This window comes from Neodiprion fabricii, chromosome 5 (genome assembly GCF_021155785.1).
Source record: "Neodiprion fabricii isolate iyNeoFabr1 chromosome 5, iyNeoFabr1.1, whole genome shotgun sequence".
Lineage (NCBI taxonomy): Eukaryota > Metazoa > Arthropoda > Insecta > Hymenoptera > Diprionidae > Neodiprion > Neodiprion fabricii.
Genome location: NC_060243.1, coordinates 35,474,643 through 35,492,885, shown reverse-complemented (window position 1 = coordinate 35,492,885; position 18,243 = coordinate 35,474,643). Strand labels below are relative to the sequence as shown.

The 18,243-nt window shown below is 40.7% G+C and overlaps 2 protein-coding genes across 6 annotated transcripts; one reads left to right on the top strand and one right to left on the bottom strand.

Moving 5' to 3' along the window:
* Positions 1–2,260: 2,260 nt before the first annotated feature.
* Positions 2,261–4,482, top strand: LOC124182216 (UDP-N-acetylglucosamine transferase subunit ALG14 homolog). Its single transcript, XM_046569168.1, has 2 exons — positions 2,261–2,518; positions 2,604–4,482. Exon 2 carries the CDS (start codon positions 2,724–2,726, stop codon positions 3,354–3,356), a length of 633 nt encoding a protein of 210 aa, XP_046425124.1. The 5' UTR covers positions 2,261–2,518; positions 2,604–2,723; the 3' UTR covers positions 3,357–4,482.
* A 108-nt stretch (positions 4,483–4,590) lies between these two features.
* LOC124182215 (ribosomal protein S6 kinase 2 beta) lies at positions 4,591–17,930 on the bottom strand. 5 transcript variants are annotated; one of them, XM_046569164.1, is made up of 14 exons: positions 17,459–17,930; positions 17,123–17,207; positions 16,705–17,010; positions 15,365–15,446; positions 12,882–13,042; positions 12,413–12,519; positions 11,733–11,910; positions 10,797–10,962; positions 9,751–9,906; positions 9,352–9,653; positions 6,096–6,344; positions 5,293–5,531; positions 4,947–5,208; positions 4,591–4,872 (listed from the first exon to the last, which is right to left on the bottom strand). In XM_046569164.1, exons 3-14 carry the CDS (start codon positions 16,858–16,860, stop codon positions 4,723–4,725), a joined length of 2,208 nt encoding a protein of 735 aa, XP_046425120.1. In that variant the 5' UTR covers positions 16,861–17,010; positions 17,123–17,207; positions 17,459–17,930; the 3' UTR covers positions 4,591–4,722. The 5 variants fall into 5 exon arrangements, with proteins under 5 accessions (XP_046425120.1, XP_046425118.1, XP_046425121.1 ...); XM_046569162.1 differs by lacking the exon at positions 17,123–17,207 and having other exon boundaries at positions 16,705–16,896; XM_046569165.1 differs by lacking the exons at positions 16,705–17,010; positions 17,123–17,207; positions 17,459–17,930 and adding an exon at positions 15,554–15,729.
* Between the last annotated feature and the right edge of the window lie 313 nt (positions 17,931–18,243).

The window sequence follows — 18,243 nt, the reverse complement described above, 5'->3', positions numbered from 1 at the left end:
AAACACCATGCTCAAACTTCTCGTCTCAACTGCTGCGCAACGCAACGGCAATTTCGACTATACATCGCCTAACCTCGAATAAACACTATCTTAACTAAACGTAAACTTAACTAGGTGCAAGCACCACTATATTTAACTTCAACTAAACACAAGCTCAAAGTAACTCAACTAAACCTACATTATCTTAACTAACGGGTACGGAACTCAATGCAGGCGCAACTAAACGTAACCTAAACTATACGCAATCGCAACGCATCCGAACTTAATTCTTTTCAAAATTCCCCACAACGTTACCCGCTAATCCGAGCACTCCAATTCGGTGCTTCCCGACCTACTCGAGAGGTGACACAAAAAGAAAACGATAACGCGGCTCGACCAGATACAGCGAAATTCGGCTATACTTGATTTCACTAACGAGAAAGATTCAACTAAAACCCGTGACGCTACTCAACTTTTTCAGAAACTCAAAATTTACTTTACTCTAACTCGCGGACTCAGGCTACGGTCATCAAGCAAGAGAATCGGCAAAAGAATTTCGAGTACTTTTCTATAACGCAAATCCAAAACGGCTATCCGTTACTCGGCAAGCCTTTTCACAATTATGCTCGAAATTCAATCGCGGGGATAGAAGCAGCGCTTACCTTCTACATCCTTGCAACCCCCTTTCCATTCCCTTCGCGATTTTTGGGCGACTCCATTGCTTCGCGAAACTCCCCCAAAACGCGACTACTAATCACGACCGCCAGAACTAGAGTGGTTTCAAAAACCTACCACCTGCCGCAACACGGATCTCGATACGCCATCCCACACGTGACGTCATACCCCCAAGAATACGCAATAATCGATCCGTCATCGATTTTGTCGATTGCGCAACTCGACGCTCACCTTCGATCGCATCGCTGCGCAGAACTTAAAGCTAGCTCGCAATCTCGTCCTCCGCGCAGCTCCATGACGTCTTGGCGGTGAGCGTGGTGCTCCCTCGTCGCTAGTCGGTCCGTCGCAAGTTCGCTGGTCAATTGTTGGCGGGGTGAAGGGGAAGAGGCTGCGGCGCACCGGCCGCCAGCGGGAATCGCGTCCACCTTGGATTCCCGCGATACGGGGATCTGCGTCGGCTCCCCCTCCGCAGCCTCGACATCCTTCCTTCGCAATTGTTGCTAGTCCGCCATTTCGCAATTTCTTCGAATTCGGTGTCGACTTCTTGCCTGATGCCGTTGTAGCTCGAAAATAAAAAAAACAAAAAAAACTGAAATATCTTACGCTGGTCGCTAAAGTGTCCCCTCTCGGAGTTTCGGATGCGTGACTCTAGTCCTGGCGCTCTTTTTCAAAAACTTCGCGACTCAATTGCGAAAATTCCTAAATTTTGGTTCCGCCCAGGGTTCAAAGAGCCCCTTGTAACGGGCATCAAAAATGCCACGTTACAATATATATATATATATATATATATGTATATGTATGTACACACAATATATCATTAGCAGTATCGCCTGTTTGATACCGTGATATTATTTATAAGATTATATATATTATAAGCATATAGTTGAAACTTTTAATATCCTGGTGATGATGCTGGTGATGAAACCGTGCACTATTAAATCTCGGAGTTTCGTGGACGCTTTTTCTGCCTCTCCGCCTTAGAGATTGGACTCCTGTTACTCTAGTCTCCATGAGCAGACCCTTCGGGAATCATACATGATCTGCAGCAAGTTTCTGTCGAAAGCACGCATGCGCACGTCATCCTACAACTGCGGAAACAGGCAGATAGTGGTCTGCCGCCAGAGCCATGCACGCGCCACGTGACGACCATAACGTGAACTTGCGACAGAATGCTACCTGGGATTATCTGATTATTACACATATCCAAATTATATCAATTCAATGCCCGGGGCACCCAATTTCGATAGGTATGCTCATGCTGTAGAAAGAGAGCGCATGTAGCATTACGACGTCCTGTCTTACTTGCTCGAGGATACTTTTTCAGCGTCGACGCTTCCTCGATGTCTATCTATGTGCTCTAAAGCTAGCACCCTAATCGTTGCAGTATTATTACATTTCAGTACATTTACTATATCACTTTCTTTTATTCAAAGGTATTAAAGAATATAACCCACGGTCTTACATACAGGTCTGGAACCTCCGTTGGATGGGGTAGGCTAGGAGTGACTCAGATATTGAATCAATTTGTGGTTTACGGTTTCGGCACTGCGTCGCTACTATCTAGTAGGGCTGAGTTACAGAACCTCAAATTTCGTTACTAGGCTGTAGCGCGCTTGCGCCAATATACAGAAATTTTTTCTATCTCTGTCGCTCACAGGTGACACGGGTGACCCTACTAGGTTACAGCGACCCTTGCGGCCAATCTAAGAATTATTGAAAGTTGACTCAAGAAGTGACTCACCCCCACCACCAGAGTTCCCAGACATGTATGTAAGAACGTGATATAAAGTCTACCGAATTATTATAAATTGACAATTTGTACTATTACGAGTAATTCCTGATTGATTAAACTTCTGCGACGCAAGTGTGTAACGAATAATCTATGAATGTATATTGATCCACACAGTAATTTCATATTAATTTCATACGTACAATTTTTGTATTTCTAGACTAGCTTGTATCCCCTGGATGTGTCCAGCGACTCTACTTGCGATGAGGTAAATTAGATTGCAGAGTATACAAATAATTACGTACCCTTGTCTGCATCGTCTGACAACGCACAGGGTGTAATGTATTTAGCCCATATACTCGGAGCTTCGTGTCTATTTATGATCGCGTTGCTGTTGAGAATGTTATATCTCATCTTTGAGCAGAATAGACACATACCGAAATTAAATTCACGACGGCATCCTGTCCGGACAATGATAGTGTTAGGATCTGGTGGCCACACCACGGAAATTCTACGTATCATAAGTACTATGAGATCGAAATGTTATTCTCCAAGAATTTATGTTCGGGCTAGTACGGATACCATCAGCGAGGCAAAAGTCAGGAGTATCGAGGGAAATGTAATCGATTATAAAGTGTTTGACATCCGCCGTAGCCGGGAAGTCCACCAGTCTTACTCAGCTTCTGTTGCCACTACGATACTTGCTACTTTCGACTCTATCCCCCTAGTATGGACTCAGAAACCTGATTTAATTTTATGCAACGGACCAGGAACTTGTGTACCACTGTGCATTGTAGTCTTTATTTTGAAGTTGATGTTTCTTACAAATGCACGAGTAATATTCATTGAGAGTTTCTGTCGAGTCAAGACACTGTCTTTAAGTGGAAAGATATTGTACTACCTAGCCGACTTTGTCATAGTGAGGTGGCAGTATTTGAATACCTACCTGTATCGCCGTACTGTTTGTTTGTAATTAAATTAGCCTGTCTTGTCGACGATAATATTACTTCCATATTCCATATCCCATAATCCTGACCCATTAGAATCGCTTGGCTGTTGGCAAAAGATTTATTATCTGAGACTGTTGAATCATTCTAAAGTAAACAGCCTGCTTTGTTGTGAGATAAAAGTTCACTTGACACAGATCTGTACAAAATCATGGGTTACTGCAAATTCGACAAAGTATAGGTGTATTCATCAGTTTTTCTCTTCACACAGTTAACTTTATGTTCACCTTTTTTCACGATGCAACTCTTCTGTTCATTCTTCTTTGTAGGATTATTCTATCTTTATAAATGGATACGAGATTCCAAGGGCTTTGCAATGATTTTTGCCCAAGTTTGAACTCGCACTCACGGGGAGAGAGAGAGATGGTAAAATACAATTTATCCTGGGCCACAACCGATTCTAATCAACTTCTTGTTCCTCGCGATGCAGTAAATGTTCTTACACTACATCGATTTCATAACATTTCGAGCGACGATGCATGTGTAATAATCTTGTTAGGCGCATAGGTAATGGAAGAGGTAGATGGTAACCCGTTTGCTTGTGCCGTAACCTGAATAGGTTGTGGGACAAGCAGAGAGTATAAGTACGTATACTTAAGGGGGTGCCCTGGTCAATTTCAACGTTAGTGTATACATCTCCAAATGTCGAAATCCACGCGTTTTAAACGCGAAAATGGGCTTAACAGACCCAATCTGTACGCAATTCTGGCCAAAAACACTCCAATGCATTTTCATTTGACGCAAAAATAAAGAAATCGCATAAATTATGCAAATTTACTATTGCGATTTCGTAGAATCCGTACCATTTCTCTATTTCTACGTCAAATAAAAAAAAATGTATTGGAATGTTTTCTGATCGGATGTTACACACCGACCCTATGAAACCACCGGGAGAACGGGCAGCACCCGGAATAATGAGCATGGCGTCACGAGCGGCAGTGGAAACTGGCAGAAGAAAGGGGGGGCAAATGTAGGTACGGCTGTATGGATTTCGGCATCAGTTGGAAAATAGCGAATACAATGTGCAGATGTATCTTAGGAGTTGTATAAGAATTTCGATGTTGAATAAACTAATTTGTGTTACACCTCTCATCGTTAGTACCATTAATTTTAACAGACCTGAGCCGTTTGAGGTTCCTTTTTACCATATAACCCACCCACATGTGCCAAGAAATGAAGCTTCTGCTAGTTTTCAATTGCTTCATTTTAGATAGTAAGAATTTATTTCGTCGATATTTTGCAGAGTTTACATTTCATGAACGGGGTTTTTTCTCAAATTGCTGAATTACCTCTGCTAAAAATATATGTATTATATTCGATACTTGTTCAATATCATTTATGCATGTTAGTATTGGAAATACCGACGTGCATCATCGGTTTAGTCTGGGTTCGACGGCGTGCAAGTTCGGATAGTACAATGGGGCCGATGTGCGGTGATCGGGGACTACTGGATATAGCTTTGTAGGTTGCTGCGACAGCGCTCTAAAACACCAACAGTTTCATTAATTACGTCTGACAAGATACGCGTGCCAACACGTTTGCAGGGGAATACCAACCTTCAATGTACGAAGGTCCCTAGTTACCGGAGGTAGGACCTTGTGAGGAAGCCTGTGTCGATTTGCTATCCAGGGATACTGCAAGATTCCCGATGCGGTAGGCCGCTTGGCTGGATCCAAGTGTAACATTCTTTGGACCAGTTCTTTCGCCTCGCTTGAAACCACAGTCCATGCTCCTGTTTCAACATCCACCAGCCCTGGCCCTATCCGATCAAGTATTTCCGTGGCACTATCCCCGGAACTATTCGCAAACGGAGTACACCTGGTACAGCAAAGTAATGACTTTGTTTAATTGAACAAAAAATTCGGTACAAGAGTATCGGAACGTACTGTTATTACCACTTACCCAGACAGCATGATGTAAAGAAGGACGCCGAGTGACCATATGTCGCAAGCGGCGTCATAGCCCTGCCGCTTCAGCACTTCAGGGGCAACGAAATTCGCAGTGTAGCAAGGCGTCATTAATAGACCATTTTCTGCACGTAATTGCTTAGCAAAACCCAGGTCGCATATACAAAGAGATGTCGGATCACTGCCTTCCTTCGCGTACAGTATGTTTGACGGTTTCAAATCCCGATGGACCACCTATGATTAAAGTGAATCATATTAGACCCGGCTATCGTTTATGTGAGAGCTGCACGCTAACCGTTTATGAATATGTATGGTATTGGCCGTCAATGTGTTTACCTATTTTCTACAGGTTTCTCGTGAGCCTTGGATAGAAATAAAGTTGTAACACGGTCTGACAAAGATCCATTTGGATAAAAACAAGTTGACTCTGCTGGTTACATCGAGATCAATAATGTTCGGCATGTTGATTTTCGGCTAGTAACAGTCATTATTTGTTAATTTTGCATTTGAGGTATTTTACAAACCGATTCGTGTGGGAAAAACACTAGCGACGTGTACACAAGCGTATGGAACCCTGCACGATTCAGGTAAGATTCCGTTTTTCTATGCTATACTTTAAACTGAGATTCCTCAGCCGAGAATGCTTATTCACGACATTATCTCCTCTTTGTAATATCGATATTATTTGTTATATATGAACGCAAGAGGATCGATCTTATCAATTCTAGAGCCACAGTCAATTCGTCGATATCTGTCGTTTCTTTTTCGTAAGAGCGTAGGCCAATAATTTGGACGTACCCCATTCTCGTGAAGATAATGTACCACATCGGCAATTGTATGCGTTACTTCGGCAGCTTCCCGTTCGGTGAGGTTACGCCGTTCGAGGATGCGATCGAGTAACTCGCCTCCCCGCAGTAACTCAAGTACAAGATATACGCGTCCCTCGTCTTCGTGTACCGATCGCAAAGACACAATGTGAGGATGCCTTCCGTACCGTAGTAGTATCTCGACCTCTTCGGAGGGATCCCGCTTCGACTTGTCAATCACCTACCGTTATCGCAACAGGCGGCAAACAAGCACGCGTGCACAAAAACAGAAATTAAGATTTATAATGCAATCAAAGCACAGTAGATGGAAAGTGTAGATGATAGAGACGTTTGAATTCAGACGGATGTTAGTGAACTTGGCACGTGAATGATTTTGTTGGATAAAGAACACAGGGCCTGTAATTTTTTCAGAGGTTTCTTAAATGCCCATGAACATATCCTGAAGTTTACCAGAGCACTAAGGGTCCGGATTTTTACGCCAAATGTTTTGGAAAATTGTGAACGATGGAATTTAACGTTGTTTTTTGATGTTATGTTGGTTTTAAAGAAAAATGCCGGTTTCTACAAAATCTGTCCGTCACGTTGCCCTCTATGATCTATAACATCAGTCGCATGCACGAATTATGTATCATTGCGTGTTTGTTTATAAATTAACGGTAAACTCGGGTAACGATCATCTTGTTTATCACTATTAATTCGATGAATTTTTAAAGCCATGTTGCGAAACTGCCTCAGATTTTTGGTCCAGAGTTTATCCAGCTACGTCAGATAGTCTGGCAGCGATAAGTAAGCTAGCGTGTTTACGATACATGACTTATGTACGCTGACTAATGTTACAGAGGGTAATACGACAGACAAATTCTACAGACCCCTGCATTTTTCTCTGAAACTAACAGAAAGATAATACCTCAAATTACAGCTATTACGATTTTGCAAAACTTTTTGATGCAAAAACCACAATCTACGTTTTCTGGCAAACTTCAGGATATGCTCCTGTGAATCTGGTGAACCTCTGAAAAAATTCCCGACCCTCTGTTCTTCGCCGAACGAAGTTGCGAATGCGTACATTCCGACCGTACTATACAAGTAAGGTGAGAGTTAAGATTGACAAAATTATTGAGTGAGTTGGTAGATAAACATGACAACACGGCGAAAGTATCTACCATCGCCGCGAAAACCTTAGCCCGTCAGCTTTCGAAAGAGATATCACCACAAAAAAAAAAAATTTGAAATTTGTAAATGCAACGCAGTGAAACACTCTATGAACCTTGCGTCAGACGCATTTAACACGACATACATCTAGAAGATTCGTCTATGATTTACGTGGCACGTTAAATTGCCCTTTTATAAATATGACGAGCTTGAGGTGGCATGAACGAGGTCAAAAACTACCCCCAAAGACTTACTTGTGGGATTTGCAAGGCTATGAAGATGCCGCACTTAATCGCTAATCCAAGTCGAAGGCCATCCAGCTTGGTCATGTTCAACTTCTACCCAAGTACTCGCAGATCGATTATAACTCGATCGTGTTAAAAATCGGTTGGTGCATCTTTTAATTACTTCAATGTATTGTACTGCGATCTGGCAGCTCAAAAGGACAGAGAAAAAGAAAAGGTACATTTTTTAACTTGATAAGGGAATTCTACAGGTAAGTATCTGGGGACAGTTTTTGACCTCATTCGTGTATGTTGCGCTCTTGGGTTGCAAAAATAATTTCAATTCCACAAACTATCGGGTCACTGATCTATTTTTCCACCTTAATCAAGACGTTTGCAGTCCAACTTACTGTCACCGTATCATGTTGAAATTAGTTTGATTCAATCTAGCATCACTGTCACGATTTTTAGCGGGTTTCCATAATCACATAGTTTTGGGGCACATTTTGTGGAACACAATATGCAAGAGCCGGGTTCGCTAACATCTGTTCACGAGGTCTGTGTCGGCTACTCAGTTAGATGAGGGTATGTTCAAGAAAAATCGCGGTAAAGTCCTAAGATGTAAATTCGGTGGCCTATCTGCCGGCAAAGCATGGATATAGCCTTCATAGAAGATTCCCAGTACAAACCACATCGCAGTCAAATCACTGACACTGACAGAATTTGGTCTTGCCGACACGTCATCTGCAGATTTCGAAGCACTCTGATACTTCCAAAGGCCTACATGTATCGTTGATAAAACCCATCTCATTACAAAGGCTACGCTGATGAGATCGAAGCATTTTAAAGAAACGTACTACGAATACTTGCCTTTCATAACAGGCAATTCTTACAGTGAGAAAGTCATTGTCCACCAGAGATGGAAACCTGTTCTTCATACATGTATAGTCTTGTCTCGTGTGTATAACAACGCTGTTCTTGGGTTCAACATAATACCAAGCCTGATTTATTCTAGAGATTCTAGAAATGTTGCAGTGCTGTACGAAGATTACACACCTTACCTTAACATCTATCCACCACTCCGATTTGGCAACACACTAGTAAAACTGACTTGAAATATCATTTTCCAATCTACAGAGTTTCTCAATGATGGTAAAAAATATCAACAAATGTTGAGAGAATTTTGCCTCTAATATTGATACTACGATTGTGAATTAAATTTTGTAGGAAACAAAATTGCATTATTGTCCAAAGTTGTCATGAAAAATTTTGTTACCGGGAAAAGTTCAAATAGTGCGGCGAACTGAAAACTTTTAAGAAAATTGTAATAAGATAGATGTTTAATTGGCAAATCACAATTTATTACATAAGCTATCGGGACGTTCGCAAGGACCATCAAGAGCTGGATACTGGATGCGATATATGATTACTGGCAATACAAGAAGGTAACAAAATTCCAGATACTCTTTGACAAATAATAATCATAACAATACCGGATGTGGCTCGCTCTTTCCATCAAGAGATCAATCGATTAGAATTATCTGTTTTATGAATTCCTGTATTGATCTGCCAATAAATGGAAACGGGGCTAAAGATGGTTAGGTATTGCAAAGGACAATGTGTGAAATGTACTTTCAGAAACTTATGATACAATTTCAAATGACGAATCACACAAACGTACCGCAACCGACACATTCGACGCAAGGTATCTCGAACCATCCTATTGCCCTTTATCTGAAATCTGGCCATTGATTTCCAAGCTATCCTCCTCAAAAAGCTGCGGGTTGGATTTCTCGCGGCGAAAGTAAATACCGTAACCGTTCGATCCCTGCGCAACTCATAATGGCTCACCTTTACAGCATACTCGACTCGCGTACCCCTGTGCACAGCGCGATAAACAATACTGTAGCTACCCCTACCGATAGCTTCTTTCAAATCGTATTCGTCGGTGATGGCGGCTCGATTTATGTGGCCAGGTAAAGCGTTGCACTGCGATTCACCGGTACCGACCACTGTCAATGGCGGTGGAGACATTGACACTGTCGGGGTCGTCGGCGACGTTTTTGTACGTTCGTCTAGTAAGCATGGAGCGACAAAGCTAAACCCTCGAAACAGCTCATGAGCATTAGCGCTGGGCGGGACTCCTGGTGAATCTAGATAAAATGAAAAAACGAGTTGTATCAATGTTGCACTGTAGAGTATGTACGCATCGCACGGCACGCTCATATGCAATTATCGTTCAGCGCTCACCTTTTGGGGTTTTGCATGTAAATTCACTATCGAAATAAAATGCCTCGTCTTCTCTACTGACAGCAGGCTTGAAAGGTGGTTTCACTTTCTTTTCGAACAACGCCCCCCAATCTATCGATGCAAAGAACATGTGACTCTTGATCTCCTCGACGCCACCTTGAACATTACACGTGGTTCGTATAAAGATACTTACTCGGCAGATCGAACTAGATGTCACAGTTAAGGCTGTTGAAGGGGTCCTCGCAGTGGGGATAATATTCGCACATACACATGTACACACCTAAAGAGTATTTTTTGCTCCCTAAATTTTCAGACTACAGACCGATATACAACTAAGGCTTGCAATCCAACTATTCTGAATTTGGTATGGCTGTGGGTGTAATATTGCTCAACGCCTGTAGTGCCCAAAATCAGTATACCCACAGAACGTGATTCCACTAGTTTCAAGCCTACGTTCGTTGTATCAATGTGTGCATCCGTGCGCTAATTGTTCTGAGGCAATTATATTGACATTTTATTTCAACTTCAGGCACATGTTTAGCTAACTACGCCTATTCCAACCGTAACAGTTGTATTCAAGGTACCGTCGATCCATACAATAAATCATCCAAAATTTAAGGGGCAAAGATCACTTGTAAGTGAATATATGCGTATGTGCAAGCACCGCCATCATTGTTACCCCGTCAACAGCCTCAGTCTTCCGAATGGCATTCAACAGACGTTTGGTATTTCCCCACTCACAGAGGGCAACAAGAGTATGAAATTCCACTTGACTTTACCGGTAAGTCAAGATTTACACAGACATGGTGTTCGTTTGGATGACTGAAAACAATGAGTTGCGTGGTTATGAAATGCAAGACCCAATGGAGCTTTTAGTCTTTCGTAAGGTAAAAATATCACAAAGCTGTGTATTACAGTTTTGTGGGGATCAATGTGCTGCGATTAATGTTGTTTCAGTCCAAGGGAAGACATAGAACAGGACACGTCAGTGAATCAACTGAGGTATGCTTTTGGAATGCACCTTGAAAGATGCCGAATCAACTTACCGGATCCAAGCCTGTTCGCAGGGTTTCTTTTAAATAAAACACGAAGCAGAGCTTGGGCTTCCGTTGATATGTAATGTGGCATTCCCAATTTTGCTTTCAATATTTGTGTCATTGTTTCCTTACGGTTGGCTCCTTGAAAAGGAAGGGCACCGGTAAGCATCTCGAACTGCAAAAATTATGGTATACAGATGTGCTTGATTTTATAGTACATAGGTAGCAACATTGTAGTTTTACTGCAATGTTTGTAGGATAGAATCGTCTACAATAGAATCGAGTTGGTTCGCTCGGATACATTACTCTAACACAATATAGCATTGGAAAGTAACGGCTGTCCTTACTCTGTGATTCCTAGTATAATATACAGAGTCCATGACGTTAAAGTGGCAAAGAGACGTCTATGTGTATAACAGCCATATCTAATCCGGCCTATAAAAACCAAATAGTTGGGTGTCTGCCTGGGAAAGCATAACGAGATTCTATCCCGGATTCACTGATGCAATTCAATTTTGAATGTCTTGATTTTGTTCATTACTACGGACGAAAAAATTATTTACGGTATGGAAGTACAGATTTTAACGATTGAAAATTTTTGTCACGGTTGGACAATTTTTTTCTGCAAGGGAAGAATTTATTGATAAAACTCACAATGAAAATGAAAATTTTGTTCTCTTATTACAATTGTCTCTACTATCCTACTCTGGCACGATGACTCTGTTTGCAGCAATACTTAGTCTGGCGTGTGTTCAACCGTTGGTTAACCTTGCCGACAAGCAAATATTTTCTATTCATAGAGTTCGTGATACGAACGGTGCATCGAGCTTTATGAGAATTATTAAAGAACTGTATTATGTGCGATTGGCTTTATATGAGCAGCTCGTCGTTTGCCAGGATCCACCAAGATCTAACTGATGTAGGATTATGTTGGTAGAAACCTACCATTAAAACGCCAAAACTCCACCAGTCCGCAGCAAACGAATGCCCCTTGCGATTTACAACTTCCGGGGCCATGTACTCGACCGTGCCGCAAAAGGAATAAGTCTTGGTGTCATCGAGGGGCTGCTTGCTCAATCCAAAATCCGTCAAGGAGATGTGTCCATCGGCGTCCAGTAATATGCTTTATAATTTGAACATGATATATTAGACTTCTGTCAATACTGCCATGTTTAATAAATAGAGCAAAGCATTGGGTACCCGTATTGATCAAGGAACTCAATCGAAAACACGCATACAATACACAGAATGAAGAATTTACGTACTATAGAGAATGTCACTAATGCGATGTTAACGATTTTTGCCGATACGCTGTGCACTATAGGTTAATGAGTATGGATTATTTCAAATCATTAACAATTTGCAAATATCCGGAGTTATTTCATGTGAAGACAACAGGGTGCTGTTGTATAAAAAAAATAAAGTGCTCCGACTTCAGATCAAAACGGGGTGCCAAGTGTCACGGCTGTGCTGGAGTACCGGTAGAGCGGCAGATTCACAACCCTTGTCGTGGTGAGTTATGCAAGCGATTGAGACTAACGATGACTATGCAACCCCCTCTATAGAGTTCCGTATCAGGCCTTTGCTTAACATAATCCAGTGTAGTATGCAGATAATGTACTAACTTTTCTGGCTTAAGATCCCTGTAGATAATGCCGAGATTGTGAATATGGCCTAGCGCAAGTGCAAGTTCGGCTAAATAGAACTTCACATCTTCTTCTGTGAACATCACCTGGAATCAGGATTGGAATTATGGTATTCTGTAAGGATATTTGTGCCAGAATTTGCAGGATTATTATAGCGAAGATAGCACGTTCTTAGTGTTTTAAGCCGTGTTTGATGACAGTTTAGATTTTGATTGGTCTATAAGCTTCATATCGGCCAATTGAAAAATAAACATTCACTCGACAGATCTCTCAGAATATAGATTGTAAAGCCGTTTCAGTGTCGATTGACAAAACGGTGTGACTTTATGTCCGCCATGTTCCGCTCATCCTACGAAGACCAAGAAACTCTATTTGTTGACGCTGTGTACAATTTATATTTCACGCAGGGTATAGATCGTAATTCCATATTTCGTCTCTGTAATCGTACCTCTTTAGACAATCTGGTGAATAGATCACCGCCGCGCAGAAAATCCAGAATAAGATAGAGTTTCCCTTCGGTTTGAAAGGCATAATGTAACCTCACTATGAAAGGATGTTCGACGTCTACAAGAATGTTTCGTTCCATTTTGGTCCTTACCCGATCACGAACTGAAATGTAGCCAAGACTCCAGAATATTATATGGTACATAATAGTATGTTTCAAATAGCATGGTTTGTCATGGTTTTTTTTTTTTTGTGCTCTACCTGAACACAGGTTAGACCGTTACTGTCGCAAGTACTGGTATTTCGAATTAAATGCTGAAGTATCATGCCAATAGCTGCTCGTCATCCTGACGAAGAATCTACAGCAATTTTTTGCGCTAAGCTAGGTACGGTCCTGTTGTGTGCGCCCAACAGTACAACTCGCCTCGCGATTTCATCGGCATACATCGTGAGTGAAAAATAATCTACAAATTTTTTACAGATCGTACCAGATTGTACTGTTCAGAATTTACAAAACTTTCCAATCAAGCGGAAGTTTCATGGTTTATGCTTTGCATGTATTAAATGTAATTTTTTTTGCAGTCTTCCAGAAGAGCCTGTATATAAGAGGTATGATTCAACTTGGTGTATGTCATGAATAACGGACATGAGCATGCTAAAACTTGCAACCAACGACTGGTGTAGTAAAAACCGAACGAATAACATTCTAAATTTGCATCAACTCATTGTCAATAGCGCTTGCATTTTGTATATCAGGTTCCATTCTCGATATATTAATTAATCTGGATCCCGATAGTCTGATATCAAACGCATTATTCAACATGTGTTATATATATTCAATTATTATGTCATTTTTTTACATTTGTCATATAAAAGATCTGTGAAATATACAATTACAGCTGACATGTAAGGGAGAGGTGGGCAAAGTGGGCACAATACATAATTTTTCATAGTTTTTCAATATTGAGAAACGTTTTTTACGAACATCTAAGTTAAGGATAACAACACTCCGCAACCTTGAAGTTATGATATTCAGATCTAAATGGTATCTCGAATCAATAATTAGATCTTTTCTCTACAAGCCTCGTATATGTAGCTCCTCTCATGTTCAAAGTATTCTAAAATAAATACGTAAATAAATTTAGTACATCTTTCAGTTTTGAAATATTTCCAAAATTTTTACGGTGTCTATTTTGCCCAATAATCCCGGATTTTTCAGGCAAGAGCGTTCCATACTCGGTATCAGTCAGGAGATCGTTTTTCAGTAAAAATTTTGATATCCATTGATTCAAACCTCGAACTGAAGCGTTAACTTCTTAGGGTACGACCCACTTTGCCCGCTCCTCCCCTACATATTACATGGCTGTTTGATTCGTGGAATAATACAAGAGAGTTGCACCAGCGTTTATGTCAGAAACCTCTAACATAGTACTATGTACATACATCCGACTCTTATACATTTTGGCAAAGTAGAAACAAAAATGCACTATAAAATGCTACGGCGATAGTTGTTTAAAAAAATCTATGTGTTCCGTAACTGGTAGTATTGTACAAGGAACTTTTGGATGCAAATCAAATAGATGGACGTAACGACCAGAATAAACGAGACAGTGCATGACGAGCTTACAATTAGACTATTTTAGTATACTAGACTGTGCCTAAAAAATGAGTGTTTTTTTGACGTGTTACCCCCTGAAACAATAGTCTCACCCAAAAAAAGGATTCTTATTGAATAGGTTGAAATCAAGAGGGGCCCATCATGATTTAATACTTTTTTATTTGATTAACAGAAGAACAAATCACTTGTTGTAATCGGATTGGACTCGCTTTTTTTTTTGAAGCAATTAATTGCGTTCCAAATTTGTGAGTAGGCCGAGTATACCATATTACGTTTGCTGACTTTTTACCCGAGCAATCAATGATACTTTGCTATTAAGAAGTATACTATAATTCCTATGTATAGTATACCTGGCCTACTAATAGGTCTGAAGTTCAATTCATTGTTTGAAATCAAAGTTATTCAAATTTGATTAAAAAGTCAGCTGTTTCTGTGTTAACCAAATTAGGGAATATGTTATCGCAATGTGGCACTTGTTCTTTTCAACGTGCAGAGCTCGGATTCAATGAGGATAATTTTTTTCCCCCAAACTATGGTTTCAGGGTGTCGGAGTTGGAAACAAGATATCGATTTTTTCTTTTGGCACAATTTAATACATATGTAATACGTATGTACGAGTATGTACAGCGACCGAAAACATTCTCGCTGGGTTTAACTAAGTTTAAGCACATTCCAAACTGGAGAAAAAAAACTCTATACGATTGTATGATTACGATGAGAGTACGTATAAGCTGAAGGTTGAACTTGGACGCGATAGATCAGCACATTTTAGCCTGATCTGTGGAAACTGTTTTTGATTACTGTACAGACGAGACATCAGGTGAGGAGTGACATTAATTTAGTTTGAGATTAGCAAAGCATTTCAATACCTTTCAGAGTGGCTTTTTTCAAAACTTTCATGGCATAGAGACTTCCACCATCCTTGCCAACAACTTTTCGTACCAAAAACACCTAAACATGAGAAATATACAAGAATTATGGTGGGCGTGTGGAAACTAATCGCGAGTGAATGCTTTACAAGAAAATGGTTATCACAAATAGATTACAGAAACGCGTACCATAACTGTGGTATTAAGCCACATCCGGTCTGCGTGAAACTATATTCTTACACGACTGCACGGACAGCGGAAAAGATCTGTACAGTACATGAGTGCATTGTATGTGCTAACCGCAGGACACTCAGTGCCGAATCAAATTGGTTCTGAACCCAATCATATTAAAGCTGGGCAATTTTTTCCATATCTTAGTATCCATCTAAAACAACATTTATGAATTTTTGAGATATCTATCTAAATCTGATTGCAACGTGTACGACTTTTTTGAAACCATCACACCCGGCCTCCTTAATTTTGTTTCACTTCGATACAGAGTGCATCTATTCTTCCAATTAGGCTTCCCCAAATCAATCAAAATTATTAACAATAAATTAAGTGGAATTCGTGTGTTGGAAAAATCCATGGTGAACACTATATTCAAATAGCGATCAATTGTATTGATTAATTACTGACGAATCTACTTTTCACTATGTCATTCAATTGTAACGAAATATTAATCAAGTTTATATCCAGGAAATTGAGCAATAACGTTTGGACCTTGGTTGCATTTACAAAGTATAAGGTGTTCAGAGGTGTTGCAGGCAATCTTACTCAATTGTTTAAAAACTTTATTCATGAATATCGAGGGGGTCCGCCTCAACAAATTTTTGATAAACTATACCCCAAAAAAAGATGGAGATAAAAATCTCGGGAAATTCATACATATTGGTTCAGATGTACACTATAATATTAAAAAAATGGCCGCGATTCTAATGACAGACGCCGTTGATAATTTGGCATGAAACACCTTGTACTCATTAAGGAGGTTGGGTGTCATCGTGGCTGCGGGTAATAGCGAAGACTGGTTTTGGCCACAATCGGCATTTCCTGCCAACTGTATTTTGTTGAACTTTCACCCTCTCAACTAGTTATTCTCATTTTTAAGTGTAATATTTCGTCACTTGTTGCATACGAGCACATGCGTAAAAAAAATGTATATTTTCTCGCTAGCCATAGAGACAAACTATGTCAAACTCTAGAGGATCACGGCCGAGCACTGTACGAATTTGACCGATTTCTTATCACTTCAGTATTGGTATCCCACCTTAATGAGTATAGGTACGAGATTGCGATGTCAGAGTAGCACAACAAAGAGCATATCTGGCTTATCGTACCTTGCCGAAAGATCCTTGACCCAGAACCTTGAGGAGTTCAAATTGAGCAGGATACGCCTTGTCATATCCATCCCGCGACACCTCTCTGAGTTCAATCTCATGGGTTTCGGCATAACTATTACAACGCGATTCGTGTGCGTCACCCTGCAAGCTCATCGTTTCCTCAATAGCCGGCAAAATCTCGGATTGTTGCTGTAATTAGAATTTGAATCTTCTTTCAATTAGAAGCAACACAGGTTGTGTATACTGACGATGATGGGTCAGAAGCGAGTAACCAATGATTTATCACGATGTCCAGGACCCCTACTGCCATAATAAGGTGTATTAGTAAATTTTACATGGGAACTCCATAGGATGAAAAATTAAAAAACATTTGACAGGAAAGACACAGGGTACTCATTTTTTCACGTAATACTACCCGAAGTAATGATTATGATTCATCCATTGTTGAAGTAAGTAAAAGATTCAGGTAAAGCTAGGCGTTGTTCGGTGACCAGGTTCTACTGAAACGCGAAACTTTCCGGGTCCTCATTTATTCTTTCAATTCATAGAATAAGGAGTGTATGTTAATGTATGTGCAATGTGCATTTGAATAACAACACGGGTATGTATGTGTGTGTACTTGGCAAATGGGATGGTTTCAATATTTTTTCGTGCAAGTGTGCACTGCCGAGATGATTATTTGAGTATTTGTTTAAATTATAAGACAACGATTCACCACACGTATGTTATCTTATGTGACATTATAATTCACCTTCTCGGGTGCCTGGAGTTCGCTCCAGGGCACTGTCACCGTAGCGAGCGGCATTATATTCAGATTGAATCACTGACGCAGAGACCGTTGTCGAGATCCTGATCTTCTGTTACCAATACGCATCATCTTGTAACGTGTACAAATACGAGCAAGGCTATTAAATGGCTAGCGCCCTGCCAGACACCACATTGAACACTGTTGAACGCTATGAACAATTCAGAGAAGTGTTGGGTAATTCACACTGTGTGGTAATTCAGCGGGGCAGATCAGCTGGTGCTCAAGTGTGCACTTGTCGATCGACTACGGTCTTCTACACAGGCGTGGGTACTCCATCTCTAAAGCCGTGACCTGAAAATGTAGCAGATGGCGCATGTGAAGGGAAGACTTTTATATATTCCACTTTGTTGCACACCCTGCACACTGCTGCACACACCGGTCGCCGAGATTGCAGCTCTTCGTTGCACACCGGGCTCCACACCGGCAGCGCCATTAATACGGTTACGCCGCATTCTATAGCAAAGAGATAGGAGTGCCCCGTTCTTCGATATCTCTCTATATTAGGCATTTTTTGGCGAATACAGTGGTATAAACCGTCGTTGCTTCTGGTATGGGCGGAGCTTAACGCTGGTCAAGTATAATGACGTCACTCTAAAAAGCTCTGGTTCGTTCTGTTCGTGAATAATGGCGCGAAATATTGAGAAGAAGACTCAAGTGCAGAAATAAATTCCAAAGTTTTATCAGTATTTAACAATTTCTTTCCCATATTCGTCGATAGACTCAACATA

Bases quoted from the DNA above. Each gene is read 5' to 3' on its own strand.
- LOC124182216 (XM_046569168.1), top strand. From the start codon at position 2,724: ATGTATTTAGCCCATATACTCGGAGCTTCGTGTCTATTTATGATCGCG.
- LOC124182215 (XM_046569162.1), bottom strand. From the start codon at position 17,512: ATGCCGCTCGCTACGGTGACAGTGCCCTGGAGCGAACTCCAGGCACCC. The intron at 12,520-12,881 runs GTACGATTACAG...TCCTGATTCCAG, and splicing joins TCACCAGATTGTCTAAAGAG to GTGATGTTCACAGAAGAAGA. The intron at 5,532-6,095 runs GTACGTCCAAAT...CTTTAATCATAG, and splicing joins ATTATCTTCACGAGAATGGG to GTGGTCCATCGGGATTTGAA.